This window comes from Teleopsis dalmanni, chromosome 2 (genome assembly GCF_002237135.1).
Source record: "Teleopsis dalmanni isolate 2A chromosome 2, ASM223713v2, whole genome shotgun sequence".
Taxonomy (NCBI): domain Eukaryota; kingdom Metazoa; phylum Arthropoda; class Insecta; order Diptera; family Diopsidae; genus Teleopsis; species Teleopsis dalmanni.
In genome coordinates, this window is record NC_051847.1 from 126784005 (window position 1) to 126799067 (window position 15063).

General features: G+C 30.4%; 5 protein-coding genes across 5 annotated transcripts; 4 read left to right on the top strand and 1 right to left on the bottom strand.

The window, feature by feature from the left end:
• The first annotated feature begins 3663 nt into the window (after nucleotides 1–3663).
• Nucleotides 3664–4071, top strand: LOC119675677. The gene has a single exon (XM_038086884.1). It carries the CDS (start codon nucleotides 3664–3666, stop codon nucleotides 4069–4071), a length of 408 nt encoding a protein of 135 aa, XP_037942812.1.
• Nucleotides 4072–6778: 2707 nt separating this feature from the next.
• LOC119675678 lies at nucleotides 6779–8031 on the top strand. The gene is made up of 4 exons (XM_038086885.1): nucleotides 6779–6850; nucleotides 6972–7168; nucleotides 7684–7864; nucleotides 7918–8031. The coding sequence occupies exons 1-4, from the start codon at nucleotides 6779–6781 to the stop codon at nucleotides 8029–8031; spliced, it is 564 nt and encodes a 187-aa protein (XP_037942813.1).
• Nucleotides 8032–8469: 438 nt separating this feature from the next.
• LOC119680523 (tRNA (adenine(58)-N(1))-methyltransferase catalytic subunit TRMT61A) lies at nucleotides 8470–9768 on the top strand. Its single transcript, XM_038093369.1, has 3 exons — nucleotides 8470–9152; nucleotides 9228–9397; nucleotides 9465–9768. Exons 1-3 carry the CDS (start codon nucleotides 8522–8524, stop codon nucleotides 9603–9605), a joined length of 942 nt encoding a protein of 313 aa, XP_037949297.1. The 5' UTR covers nucleotides 8470–8521; the 3' UTR covers nucleotides 9606–9768.
• A 1894-nt stretch (nucleotides 9769–11662) lies between these two features.
• LOC119684110 (UMP-CMP kinase) lies at nucleotides 11663–12689 on the top strand. Its single transcript, XM_038098060.1, has one exon. It carries the CDS (start codon nucleotides 11762–11764, stop codon nucleotides 12518–12520), a length of 759 nt encoding a protein of 252 aa, XP_037953988.1. The 5' UTR covers nucleotides 11663–11761; the 3' UTR covers nucleotides 12521–12689.
• Nucleotides 12690–12958: 269 nt separating this feature from the next.
• Nucleotides 12959–14069, bottom strand: LOC119683754 (charged multivesicular body protein 2a). Its single transcript, XM_038097594.1, has 2 exons — nucleotides 13757–14069; nucleotides 12959–13696 (listed from the first exon to the last, which is right to left on the bottom strand). Exons 1-2 carry the CDS (start codon nucleotides 14067–14069, stop codon nucleotides 13266–13268), a joined length of 744 nt encoding a protein of 247 aa, XP_037953522.1. The 3' UTR covers nucleotides 12959–13265.
• Nucleotides 14070–15063: the final 994 nt, after the last annotated feature.

Consider the following 15063-nt stretch of genomic DNA (forward strand, 5'->3'; position numbering starts at 1 on the left):
GAAAATATCCTAAGCAAGCGTGGTGAAATTTAAGAAGAACTTAAATTTATCCTTTGATTCAAGACTCATTGAAAACCAGATGGAGGTACCATCACCTTTTCCGAAGGTCTACTTGGACCAAGCCAAAGCACTCAAAGTTCAACAATAATAAGACAGATACTAATATTACTAATCATTTTAATATACATTAAAATAATCTATAAACATTATAACATCACTTTCGCAGTCTAATAATTCCTATATAAAATTAGGTATACATGCTAAATTTTTTTTTCAACCCAAAGTTTATATCTCGATCAACATATAAAGTATATGTGTTTGTTCAATAAAATGTATCGATTTATTGATTTATCTTGACTCACAGAAGTTACGAAGAACATATTAGAGTATATAATAACACAATGTTAAATGCAACCAAAATTTTCTTAACATTAAGGAATCTTAGAGGATTCAAACCATTCTTTGGGTTGAGTACTAGAAATAGTGCAGAAATAAGCAATATAAGGCATAATAAAAATAAAGAACAATATAATGGATGTTAGAATTTAAGAAAATTTAACAAGCAACAAACAAAACTAATGAAACACCATAACAACCTGTAGTTCGTTTAAAAAATATAATAACTTAACGAGCAAGAGTCTGGGCAAATATACCAAGCGAACAACATGAAGTTCGTTTAGAAAATCTGAGAACATAGCGTTAACTTCACGAACCAAACAAAACCTCAGAATAACATAGTTCATATAGTAATAGAGTAGCACATTATGTTCCTTCAAATATAACAAATATACTTCATATACTTTATAATGACTTTTTTGTATTGCAGCTCTGAAGGGGAGATAAATTCCGTATTTTACCTTCTTTGTCAATGCCTATCTTTCTCCAATAGAAAATTAAAAATATTTACGGTCCCTTTTAGGAACTTAGCCAAGTTTATAAAATTACTAGATTCATTCACTTTCACTTGAATCGAAGAGCGTTTCTTTCACGCTAACTGCTGTCCTTTTGAGAGTTATTCTCGTCTACTTATGAAAAATGCTAACCCACAATCGCGTATTATTTAAGCTCAAGTGAACTTTGGTGTATAAGGCCGAGACACCAACCAAACCAAACCTACTAATACTCTAGGTCGATGTTTTAGAATTCATCCAAGCTATTAGGAATATTTTTTTTAGAATGTTAAAATCAAACACAATTTAAAACAAAATTTTCTTAGTTGGTGCGTATCGCACAGGATATGCTAATAATTTATACAATTTAAATGGTATAGATGTTATTTAGAAGTACCATAAAAAGAATATATATTTTTCCAATTTCAATTATTTTCACAGGCAAAAAATATTACATATTAATGAATAATTGAATCTAAAAACAATTTGCAAACAAACTATTCATTGAAGTAACAGTTTTTCAAAACCAACCTAAGTTTTATACGAAGTGAATACTATTAGAATCAACATTCTCGAACAATCTGTACTGTAGAATAATCTGTAGTAAAATATTCATAATCCTTAATTTTATTCCATAATAATACAATTAACCTTTCTTATAAATGGTTAACACGGCAACTGATTGTTTGATCACTCTTCTTGCATTTGTTGTACTAAAGTAACGCTGTGTAATAGATATGATTCCCGAACGAATTGAGGATGTTTTTAAAGGTCCTTCATGGACTGTAGAGTCACGGATGATGAATTATTTTATTAGATTATAGATTATAAACTAGTATAACTGAATTATTCAGAATTAGAAAAAAGAACGGAACTATAATGGTAAAATATTTGTGAAATCATCCCATTTTTCGAAATATGCTTATAGTATATTTATGCCAAGTCTATTTTAAATGCATATGGATAATTGAACGACTTATAATTGAATCGACAATAATTTTATTTAATAAAACTACAACATTAGAAAAAATAATACAGACAATTAGTAAAAAAGAAGAAATAAATTGCTGCAACTTTCAACCAACTTTCAACAATTTCAACTTCAACAGGCAACACAAACATGCCACATACTTTAACTGCAACTCAAGAAGACACTTATTCACCGTCTTAACAGCACTTAACATCAATCAGCAACAGAAAACCGAAAAACCGCAACAGAAGTTGACATATATGCAAATAACATAAGCAAAAATTGCAATATTTGAAAGAGAATCGCCGCCGCCGCCTAGTTGCACAAGTGGAAGAACTGCACAGAACTGAGCTGAACTGAGCAGGACTGAGCAGAACTAAGCAGAACATAATGGAACGAGTCTAGAAAAGAAAATCTCACACAAGTGCAAGAGCATTAGGCGAATTTAACAAATTTGCACATTTCGGTGTTTGTAGTTTGCAGTTCGCAGTTTGCAGTTTGCAGTTTGTTTGATATGTGCGGAATATAACGAAAACGCATTTAACAACTGTAACAGAAGAAGATCGGCAGGCACTGCCCCAGGCGCGATCTTGATAAATTTTTAATGATTATGCAACACAGCACATACTCAATCGGTCAAGTATGGTAGCGAAGCATATCAAGATTTGCTTTATACAGTTTTTAATGGCTGTGAAGATATTTTATGTTTAAGACTTGTTGCCATTATTGTAAACATGATTATAGTTCCTTTTATAGCACACATGGACATAATTGATTTGAAATTAATTTGAAAAGAAAAAAGTGTCAACGATCAATGAATGTTTACTTAGCATACAGACAGAAATCGTTGGTTATTTTTATATTTATATGAAAAAACGTTTACATTAATTTCTTGCACTAGAATACATATGAAAATTGTACCTGACTTCAGAGCTTTCAGTTCCGCAGATGACCTAACAAGAAATACTCAACACTTCGTGAGGGTATGTAAAATCGATGGGAGATGAAATAACACTTGCGAACAAAAACTAAACTAAATCTGTATATTAATACAATTGCTTTCAAATTCCAAAAATTATAAAGAAAACCACAATAACACTCGAATATTACAAGTGATCCCTATCATCTATCTCATCATCGTATCATACCTTCATGTAGGTTATCTGGAAACTTTATTGGTAGCTCTAATACCAGACACGGGTTCAATAAATGGGTTAAATACCCATTTCAACCAGCAACTCATCAAAAAAATGTATTGTTTAAACTGTAACTAGTTAAAATGGTGTATTCAGATTGAACAAAAGGAATGTCATCGTGATTGTGTGTACTCCCATCAATTCCCAATTTGAAACCTACTTACAAATCTGTAACGCATAATGTCATTCATGTGTACAATAAGTACCCTAATTTACGCCTTCATTTGATATATAGTATATCTTTATACATATAATTCTTCTGTACGTGTGTTGACAGTGAACTCTTCCTAAACGGCTGAACCGATTTTGATGAAATTTTTGTGCGTGTTCAAGTGGATTCAAGGATGGTTTAGATTCACAATTTGGATCACTGGATAATATTTTTTTGATTATTATACAGTTTTTTGGTGTACATATACATTTATATTAGATTATTATAATTAATTCATGCTTACTTTGATTTGTTTAAAAAGTTTAAAGTCTCTAAAATGAATCGTTGAACTATCCTGTTGAATATTTGAATTTTGAAGCAGAACAAGGTGGATTCCTTTTTTTGGACGCACCAGGTGGCACTGGAAAAACGTTTCTCATTTCACTAATATGAAATATGACCCACAAGTATTCAGTTGAAGCTTTTGATAGAATGATGAAAGATCTATATAATAACACCATGCTTTTCGGTGGTGTTTTACTGCTGCTGTCCAGTGATTTTAGACAGACATTGCCGGTCATTCCACGTGCTACATATGCGGATGAAATTAACGCGTGTATAAAACAATCATATCTATGGCGAAATGTTAGTACATTACGTCTTAACAAAAATATATGTGTTCAACTGCAAAACGATCCATTAGCACTATCATTCTCCGAGCAATTGCTCAACATTGGAAATGGAACAATACCATTGCATGCAGACACACAAGGCATCAAATTACCAGACAATTTCTACAACATGGTAGATACAAAGGATGCTTTGATTGAAAGCATGCGTGGCTTCGTAATCGAACTATTTTAGCCGCAAAAATATCGATGTTGACGCTATTAACTTCAAAATGCAACAGTCATTACCCGGCAACGAAATATTGTTCAAATCGATCGACACTGTTACCGATACTGAAGAAACAGTCAACTATCCTGTTGAATTTTTGAATTCGCTGGATTTGCCAGGAATGCCACCACATAACTTTAGATTAAAAATTGGCTCACCTATAATTATGCTGCGGAATTTAAATACACCTAAGCTATGCAACGGCACGAGATTAGTCATAAAAAAATTATGGTCAATGTACTTGAAGCTACAATTTTGAATAGCAAATTTGAAGGTGAAGCTGTTCTCCTGCCACGAATCCCAATGATCCCTTCAGACTCACCCATTCCATTTAGACGTCTGCAATTTCCAATTCGCTTGGCATTTGCCATGACTATTAATAAGTCACAAGGTCAAACAATGTCGATTTGTGGGATAGATCTCGAAAATCAGATCTTTTCACATGGCCAATTATATGTGGCGTGTTCTCGCGTTGGAAAACCGTCAAGTTTATTCGGTTACTCCTCAAGAATTGACTACAAATATTATTCATCAACTTGCATTAAGATGAAATTAAACAAACATTATTGATTATTACGAATTGTTTTTAGAAAAATTGATGTTATTTCAAAATAAAGAATAACAAAATTATTACATTATTTGTCTTTCATTTCTTACTTTGTTTAATATCCTAATCGCTTAGTATATCATGCAGGACAACATCTGTCGGGTCTGCTAGTACGTTTATATAACTTCAAACAATCAAAATACCAAAACTTTAATTTATATCGATTGAATTTAATATTTTATTATTTTTTTCCTAATCCCAACTCTTTATATATCGCGCGCCGCAGTACTATCCTTACATGAAAAATTATATTGTATTCTTTTCATTTTCGTAATGAAATGGTATATGACTGTGGCTATATCTTTGTCCGAACTATGCTGTGGAATCTACAATACTATAATTCCATATAATTCCTTTGTAGTTTGTAATTAGTTTGTAAGAATACAAATTACGAACAGATTGATTACGAACAATCAACGGTATACATACATCTCTATGCAAGTTAACTATTACATAGTGATCTTAGTAAACACATCAACTATTATATAATCGAATTGTGTGAATCGGCTACTGTCGATTATGAAATTATAATGGCAAATTGAAAATTTCTTTCAGTGGCTTTTGCCCCAGGTGTTGACAAAAAATGCTGTATATCTACTTTGCCATTATCCAACGCATGCGCAACATAGATTAAGCTTACCTTGTAAAGAATCTTTAAATTGGTTTTCAACGCTCTGAGTTTTATTCTGTAATACAAAAGGCTAATGCGTCTTAGTGGATTCTAACACAGAAATACTAAGCAAAAACGAAATTCTATTAAGTTATCTAAGTGACTAACTGGCTTATTGTAATAAATTATATTATTTAACATTACAGTTCAAGTTTTTTGAGTTTATCTATAGCTCAAGTTTTTTGATGAGCAGAATCTATATGCTATAGTTCGTTATAGACTACCGAATTTACAAAACAATATTCAGAAGATAAAAGGGACATTACAAAACTAAATAATCTATGGGATTAAAATTTATTCATGCTAATAGTTTAAAATAAAGATTTTAAGATAAAATATTTTCCCTCAAAATTTCATGTGTTCAAATGATAATCATGACGATAATTGATGATAATTGGTCCAAGAAACGCAACCAATTATCATCAAAGAAGAAGAATGGCGCCCAGTTTTGTTTAAAATTTAATTGAAAACTTTATTTTTTATTTTTATGACTTTAATTTATTATATATTGTTAAACATTTAGATAGGCTAATCTGTCAATTCAATATGGCATAATAAATTATTAATATTATGGTATATATATACGATACACAGAACATGAAAATTATATTCAAATTAATTATAAGAGCCGTATATCTAAAATTATGTTATATTATTTTCCTTTTCTTAGTTCTTAAAATTACTTTAAGATTATGTTTGTTTTAGCATTCTTTTTTCCGTATTTTAAAAATTCCCCGGCTTATTTCTTTCTGATTCACTTAAAAATGGACAATCATTTATTTTTTCAGGAAATACTGTGTACAGGAAATACTTTTTATTTCATTATATTAATGCTTTATTAATGTAAATATACCCTGAGTAGAAATTTTGTATAAGTTCTCAATGATAGACCTATGAAGTCAACAGTTTTCTATTTTTCTCTATGGTTTCTTTAACTGAAAAACCGTCTCCTGATTTTATATAAAAGGAAACACCATGTTTCCTTTTACATGGAAATTACCATTTTGTGAAATTCTAACTCTATCAGACGAAATCTTACTTTATTAAATAATCATTTATAACATATCTTATAAATTCATAGTGTATTTATGTAAGTAACCAAGTGTCGCATAATTATGCACAAGTGTTACTGGATATATGAGCTGTTATAACATATTAACTGGCAACCGTTGGTATAGAATATCCCACATTTTCATAAAAAGGATAAAAAATTAATAAAACAACTGTAAAACCTTTATGCGTTATGGTTACCAAAGTAGTAACATAACCAAAGCAACAGCATAGTTAAAAAGAGGAAGTCCATTCACATAACTTTCCATAAAAATAATCCAATGTAGTATACATTTAACCTTGACAGAGAAATAGAAGCCTGCGGCGAATGAACTATTAGTACTTAAATGATTTCACGTCGTGATAAATTATTAAATTATCCTTGGGAACAACAAAGATATGAGCAACATAAACGAAAAGTAGATATTAAAACCAAAATTTAAAAATGTATAATGTACCTATAATTATGTTATTGACATAGATACTTTAAATTTTATATATTTGTTTACAAATGTTTTAAACTAATATTCTCTGTTATAGGTACATAGTGCAAAATCTGCTGTTGATGTACGTAGTCCGCCGGTATATCTCCATGTATTGACGAAACCCAAGAAAATGCAAAAAGAAAAAGAACGCCTTCAAAAAATTGAAACTGAAAACGTACGTCTCTTACAAAAACTCGGTGAAATCATGACTAGCAAGCGAGTTAAAAATTTTTGGTTGGAACCAAGACCAAAGTAAGTGTATTATATTATTAAACAATAATCATAAAAAATTATTATAAAATCTAGATATCATAAATAAATAAAAACTTATGGCATGATTTAAAAATCAAGATAAAATACTTGTTTAGAATGGGTTACAAATCCTCCTTCCCACACCCCTAACGTGTATGTATGCTAGTTACAATATTCGGAAATGCTCTTTTTATGATGAAGCAATAGAAAAACTTATTATTGAACTTCATTAAAAATTATTCAAAAATAATATGAAAAATTGTGTCCATATACGCACCTTAACATTTTGAATATACGTATATAGACTAAAATATAAAATCTGTGCAATCAGATCAAACTTATAAGCAATGAGATTTAAAATCATAAATCTAGATATCATATAAGTAAATGACTTATAGAATTGTTTCATATTAAGACAACAATATGTGTTATATAATAGAAAAATAATTATGTACTCGAAAATAATAACATTAAACTATATTATACTTCTAATATGGACGTTTTACTTATTTCAGCTTTCTTGGTAGAGAAAAATTATTTGAAACACGTCCCTACTCAAGTCTGCCGAAGTTAATTACTATATACGGCCCTAGTGAACAAACCGAAACGAATAATAAAAATAAATTAAAACAACCTACATCCAAAGGTGTACATCGATGTCCAACTTGTAGTGGCAATCCGGAAAGAACCTTAATAGTATGAGGATTATTATTTCACATTTTTACTATATAAAAAATTTAATTTTGCAGAGAATTCCTGAGATACGTCTTCCTCACATGACACCATGTTATCTTAGACAAATTAAAAACAAATCTGAAGAAGTTATACTTAAACGTTGTATGCATTGTGGACATCCTAAATAAATATGATTACAAATATATATATATAATTAATAAAATACATAAACTACTTAATAAAAACAATTTTTATTAGTTGTGAAAACATGCAAAAAATCTGTTGTTATATAAAAATAATTATATGTAAATTAAAAAACAAAAACTAATTTACCTAATTTTGATCTAATTTACCCTACTCGAAATTCTGGTTAATACCAATATGCGCTGGCATACCGACATAATTTTTTATTTCCCTCAATTTACTATCAATTTATTCGAACTCGCACACGGCCATCATATAAATTAATTACCTAATCAGATGTATAAAGTTATATACCACTTATAAATTTAAAAATACAAATATGCAACACTGTTTTGAATGAAACCCACAATCCACGCACGTGCAATACGCATTCCACACATCATACAACTGTCATTTTGTGTTTACATTACAACAAAATACTTTTTGGATTCAAATAATTTCAGTTTTGTTAATTCAATTAAATAAAATTAAAAAATGAGTTTTCTAAAACCTAAAGATATTATTGAACAAGGTGATACAGTTATTTTATACTTAAATGCAAATCTAATGCATGCAATAGAAGCGAACCCAACAATAGTAAACAAAAAAGGCGAGACTATAGAAAATGTATTTCAAACGTCGTTCGGTGCTTTAAAAGTACGAAGTATTATAGGAACACCGTACGGAAGCAGAATTGAATTGTCCAAAGGTGGCTGGGGTATAGTCCTGCAACCAAATCCAACACTTTGGACACAAACTTTACCTCATCGTACACAAATCGTGTATTCGCCGGACATAAGCATGATAATATTTCAATTGGAAATACGCCCAGGTTCTGTGGTAGTAGAATCTGGCACTGGTTCTGGTTCACTTTCTCATTTTATTTTAAATGCTGTTAAGCCAACTGGACAATTGCATACATTTGACTTTCATGAAGCAAGAGCAAATCAGGCTCGTGATGAATTTCAAAGACATGGACTAGGTGGTTTTGTACATGTCTACCACAGAGATGTATGTCAAAATGGGTTTAGTCAAGATTTAAATGGTATAGCTGATGCAGTAATGCTTGATTTGCCGGCACCGCAACAGGCAGTACCACATGCTGTTAAAGTACTTAAAACTACTGGTATTCTTTTGATATAGTTTTGAATATATATAATAAGATATGCATAAAAAGCATTAATGTAAACTAACATTTAAGGAGGCCGTTTTTGTTCATTTTCACCCTGCATTGAACAATCACAACGCTGCTGTGTGGCATTACATGAAAATGGTTTCACAGATATTCAATCAATGGAGATATTACAACAGGAATACATAGTAAAAACAAAATCAATGAATGTAATGGAGTTTGGTTTCCTAAAAGAAGAGGTTAGTTGCAAATACATTTTTTTAAATTGACTCATTTGATTTTTAAAAAACTTTATTACATTAACAGAAACCAGAAGTTCCTCCAGGTGAAAAAATTAAAACACCAAAAGAGACTAGAAAGATTCTTTCAAGTTCACTACCGCCAACTTTACCTGGTCATACGGGATATTTAACTTTTGCCACTTTACCGCCAGAATATGCGCGGTGAACTTACAAATCTTATGTTAATTGAATATAACTTATTTAACGTCTGTAAAGACTATGAACTTTCTAATGGTTATTCTGATCATCATATAGTCGTCAATGAATTACTTTTATATAAAATTATATAGACAAATAAGGTTTTTATAAGCTTTATATACAAAAGAATAATAGAATGTTTATTTTAATAATAATAATTCAGAAATACTATATCTAATAAAAACAATTTTGGTATCCAATAATTTGCCTTTAATTATATTAAGCAAATTTCAGGAAAATACTTGCTATCGGTTCGGAAAAAGGAGCAGATTTAAAAAGAGCTCTAGCATTAATAACATAAAATGAATATTTTTGTCGTGTATATTAAAGAAATAAGCTATAGCGCTGCTTATTCCACCGCTTAACAGTACATTTCAGGGTTGGATCTCACTTGTATGCTCGTAAAGTTCTCAAGTCACCAACACCACATAAGAATTTGTGTTGCTGATGTGCACAAATCTAATAAATAGAAACAAATATTTTATATATTTGTTAACTAGTAGGATTAATATTACAAACAAAAAACGGCAACTTTAATAAAAAAAGCTTTCAGACATCCAAAATAGAACAAAGTTTTTATGAATAGTAAAGACTACAACTCGAGAATGCCTAGCATTATCCAGAGCAAAGTCATATTAAATTCTTCAAAAATTTCGAGCAAAATGTTTAACACTCAAGATTGATTTAAAACACTGTAGACATTTTGTCAAAGTTAAAAGATTACCCTAGAATTAACAGCTGTTTTATATGACTTGATAAATAAAATGTGATTTGATTCGATGTATGTATTTACGACAAATATAAATTTCTATTAACACTTCTACTAAAATGTTAAAGTTCTCTAATACTGGATTCACACGAGAGTTTAAATTGTAATTTTAGCTAACAAAAATTTTAAACCGACTTCTAAAATTTTAGGATCGACGATACACACGGCGTGTCATTGTTATTTTATTGTCAGATTTATCGTATATTCACACATTTTAACTACTTTCACACATATGACAAATAACAGTTTTGTATGAATATTTCTTTTATTCCTCAAATTATTCGCAATACCACAAGTTTGTTGTGCCAATACTGTACTAGAGTGAAACGCCCGCCCGCCCGAATTAAAATTAATTTGATTTTATAGAAGTATCGATTCTATTCTATTTTTTACTGTCACAACTTCCATACAAATCTTTTTGATTTAAATTTATTTTGCTATCAAGAATATTGAAAATGGTCTACGAAGTAGATCGAAATATCTGTTAATAAGATATATTACATAATTAAAAACTAATTACATAAAAAATAATTAGAAAAAATTTTTTTTTTATAATCTTAAGTTTATTTTTTATATAATTTGATTTATTATATAAAAATATAAATTTAAAAACACAACCTAAAACCCAGCAAAATTTAAACATATTAAGGAGTTCGATTGGGAAACAAAATTTGACAAATCGAGAATAAATCTAGATTTACCAACCGCAAACGTCATCAGAAAGGGTCTTTATAGTGAAATATAATTAAGTTTGTAATTTGCAATCACCAACCACAACTTGCTCCTTTCTCTCAATCTCATTTATTAAAAATTTGCAAAACAAAAAATTAATTATATTAGTATAATTTAAAAACATATTGAATATATGAATTAATTAATAATAATAAAGTAATTGTTTGCCAAAAGTTTTTATTACTCAGTTTTGTTGTAAAGCATTGCTTCCCAATATACGGTATAAAATCAAATTGAAGAAGATGCGAAATACTCACCATGCGCAGAAAACATTTTATGATTCTGAGATTATAATAAGTTTTAGGCAATTGTATTTCGTATTTTGAAGTACAAAAAATATTTTAAGAACTTTTAATACTTTTTGTTTAAATCTTTTGTATTAATTTTATCCAATAATTTTTTAAATTTTATTAATTGGATATACGTATATTATTAGATTAATAATAAATGGTGTAACCGTTTAAAATACACTGCTTGTGTAATTACACAATTTCTCATTCTTTGCTTCTCGCAAAGAGTAAACAGTGGAAATTACTTGTAAACATCTGTTAACACAATATACATGTACAACAAAAAGAAGAAACAAACAGCACGGGCCCTGCACACGTTGACAGTGAGTTTTAATGTTGAGAGTTATTCGAAGCAGTTGCGTCTACACACAACAAAAACAATTACGGCGCTCTTTGTTGACCTTTAATTTAACTTCGTGTGCTGCAGTCGAACGATTTTTACCAACATTACAAAATAATTATAATAAAGTTAATTACAGGAAATTACATAAAATGCCAGAAAATAAGCCAAAAGTTGTGTTTGTGCTTGGCGGTCCCGGTGCTGGAAAAGGAACGCAAAGCGCCAAAATTGTCGAAAAATTTCATTTTGTGCATTTATCCGCGGGCGATTTGCTGCGTGAAGAAAGAGTGCGGGAAGGTTCAAAATTTGGTACTCTTATAGACGAATATATAAAGAATGGAGAAATAGTACCAGTAGAGATAACATGTTCGTTAATTGAAAATGCAATGAATCTATCGAAAAAAAATAAGTTCCTAGTTGATGGTTTTCCGAGGAATCAGGATAATTTAGATGGCTGGAATCGACAAATGGCCGACAAGGTTGATTTTCAATTTGTTCTCTTTTTTGATTGCAGTGAAGATATATGCGTTGACCGCTGTTTGAGCAGAGGACAAAGTGGCTCTGGACGTAGTGATGATAATTTGGAAAGTCTTAAGAAACGCATTGACACCTATAATAACGATTCGTTACCAATAATAAAACATTTTGAAAAATTAGGAAAAGTAAAGCAAATCGATGCTAGTCCCAACGCAGACGTTGTATTTCAAAAGGTTAACGAGGTGTTCGTAGAATCTGGTTTAGCAGAATTGTAAGGAGTCAAAACGACATTACAATACTATCTGAATATAGAATAAATAAGCTGCTTATTGTTTCCTTTGGTGTTCGCTCCGATGATTTAAACTGTATATGGGAATAACCAATCAACTATAAATAATTTATTAATATTCCAATAAGAAACTATGTATTTTAAATTGAAATAAATAGTTATTTAAAGCAAAAGAATTTTAATTATATTTTAGTTCTAAAGTAATATAACCGTTTTTATGAAGACTTTAATTATAATTTTTAATGAAAAATCAGCATTCAAAAGTTAATGAAAGTGTATAGCGCAAATATAAAATAAACTAAATAAACAAAAGACACGTTTACGTTTGTCATGCATAACGAAAAAATGTTCCTCAAACGTAAATTTTAAAATATATAAATTAATTAAAATTGAGATATGACGCAATTACAGTAAAAATTCGGCAGAATGATTCATGTTTATTCGTGTGTTTATCGCAAAGATAAAATGTTAACATTTTAATTGCATTTAGAAAATTGTGAGCAAAGTGGAAGGAATAACTTTAAATGCAATTCAAATTAATTTTAACAATTTGTACAACTAATTTATTTTTATAGATTTTAATTTTATAAAATTCCTGAATAATTAATTAGTGCTCTTCCTGCATAAATTTGCAGTGGTAAAACTATTGTTTGAATTATTTCGTGCCCATAGTTTGTTTTTTGTTTTTCAACTCTTTAAAGCATTCATAAAGCCAAGCAAATAAGAGCACCTTAATCCCGACGTAACTTATCCAAACGTGCCTGCAGGTCTGCATCAGCATCCGACATCGGTGTTGACGGCCCACTGCCACCAGCAGCAGCGGCACCACCACCATTACTACTACCACCGCCGCCTACACCACCAGCGGCCACAGCTGCTGGTGTAGCTTTACTGCCAGCTGCAATCGATAACGATCCACTAGCAGTAGGCAAATCTCCTAATTGTTCGCCAAGCTGTAATCCCAACTCGTCCAATACTTGATTGACTACAGCATCTGTCTCCTCCTCGTCTCCTTCGTCTTCCATAGCATCGTCTATCGCATCATTGATCATCTCCTCTTTCATGTCCATAATTTCGGACTGTTTTTCAAATTCATGCAAAATTTTTTGTATTTGTGGCAGATTAAGCTGCCGATTCATATTTTGCATAGCTTTTGTGACGCCTAATAAAATTGATAAAATCTATAACTTGATTGCCTTAATTAACAAAAATATAAGCTTACCTTTCATTGCCTCCGCCATTGTGTTTTGAGATTTCAGTGTTTGTATTTTTAATGAGACAGCTTGGATGTTAGCTTTCATCAGCATGAATTTCTTTACGTAGCGACGTGTACGCACTAAATCTTTAGCCATTATTTTTACAGCATCCATTTGCCCCTCCTTTGCCATTTTCTTAATATCGGCAATGATTTTCTTTTCCTGCTGCTCCATTTTCATACGCTCCCTGTCCAGGTCGCGCATAGCTTTATTTAATGCCCGCTGATTCTTTCTCAGCATCTCGTCGGGTGAGATTTTCTTGCCAAATAGCCAATCCATTTTGTTTTTGAAATTTTATATAAACAAAAATCAATTTCAGAAAAATATTTTCTAACAAAAGGTATTTATTCTAACATACACCAATGATCAAATAATGCACAAAAAAAAATTACTCATCAACTACGTAAAATATAAAGTCAAAACAAATTCGTAAATTAGTATTGTATGTCAAAACAGTGTTGCTAAATGTAAATTTTTAAAATTGAAGGAGAGAGAGAAGTATTTATTAATTCTTTTAAAAGTATGTTACTAATATCGTAAAATAATTGCAAGCGTAGACAATAATCGATATTGAAATATACGAATCTTTTAATTATTGCGAATACTGCAAAATTGTCTTAATCGATTTATTTTGAAATTTTTTACTAACTTCGAGATATCATTAGGGTATATATGTATGTACTTTCAGTCACTCTTTAAATCGTGACCATGTTATTATTCTTCTTCTTTTTCTTCTTGAGTTAGTGCTATTACGCACTTTTACTCTATAATGGCTGGGGGGCTTATCTCTACCCCACACTAGGCTTTAACTAGGCTAAAAAAAAAAATCATATCATTTATATGTCTTTTAGTTGATGACGGACCTTAAATCAGCATATCTTCTTGAGAGTCCAGAAGTGGACTTGAGGATTGTTAGGACGGGGTTGGGCAACGTATCAATTTTTGTGAATAATTTTATGTAAGAAGTCACAGAAGACAGATATACACACGAACAATATTTTATGACATATATACAAAAATGATATTTATCATATATCATAAGTCATTGGAGTATATATAAAGGTATATTCAGTTACTATCCAAAGCGTAACCATGTTGTATACAAACTCAACTTATATCTACAGTTTAAAGTTCGTCAGCTAGAAATTGCACAAATTCATTCTCTGCGTAGACTTTTCAAGATACCATGGCACATTAGGACGAATGACATCCTCAGGGGCCTCAAGATTTATCCGATCAAAAAATACATAAAGGTTAGAGCCCTGAAATTATT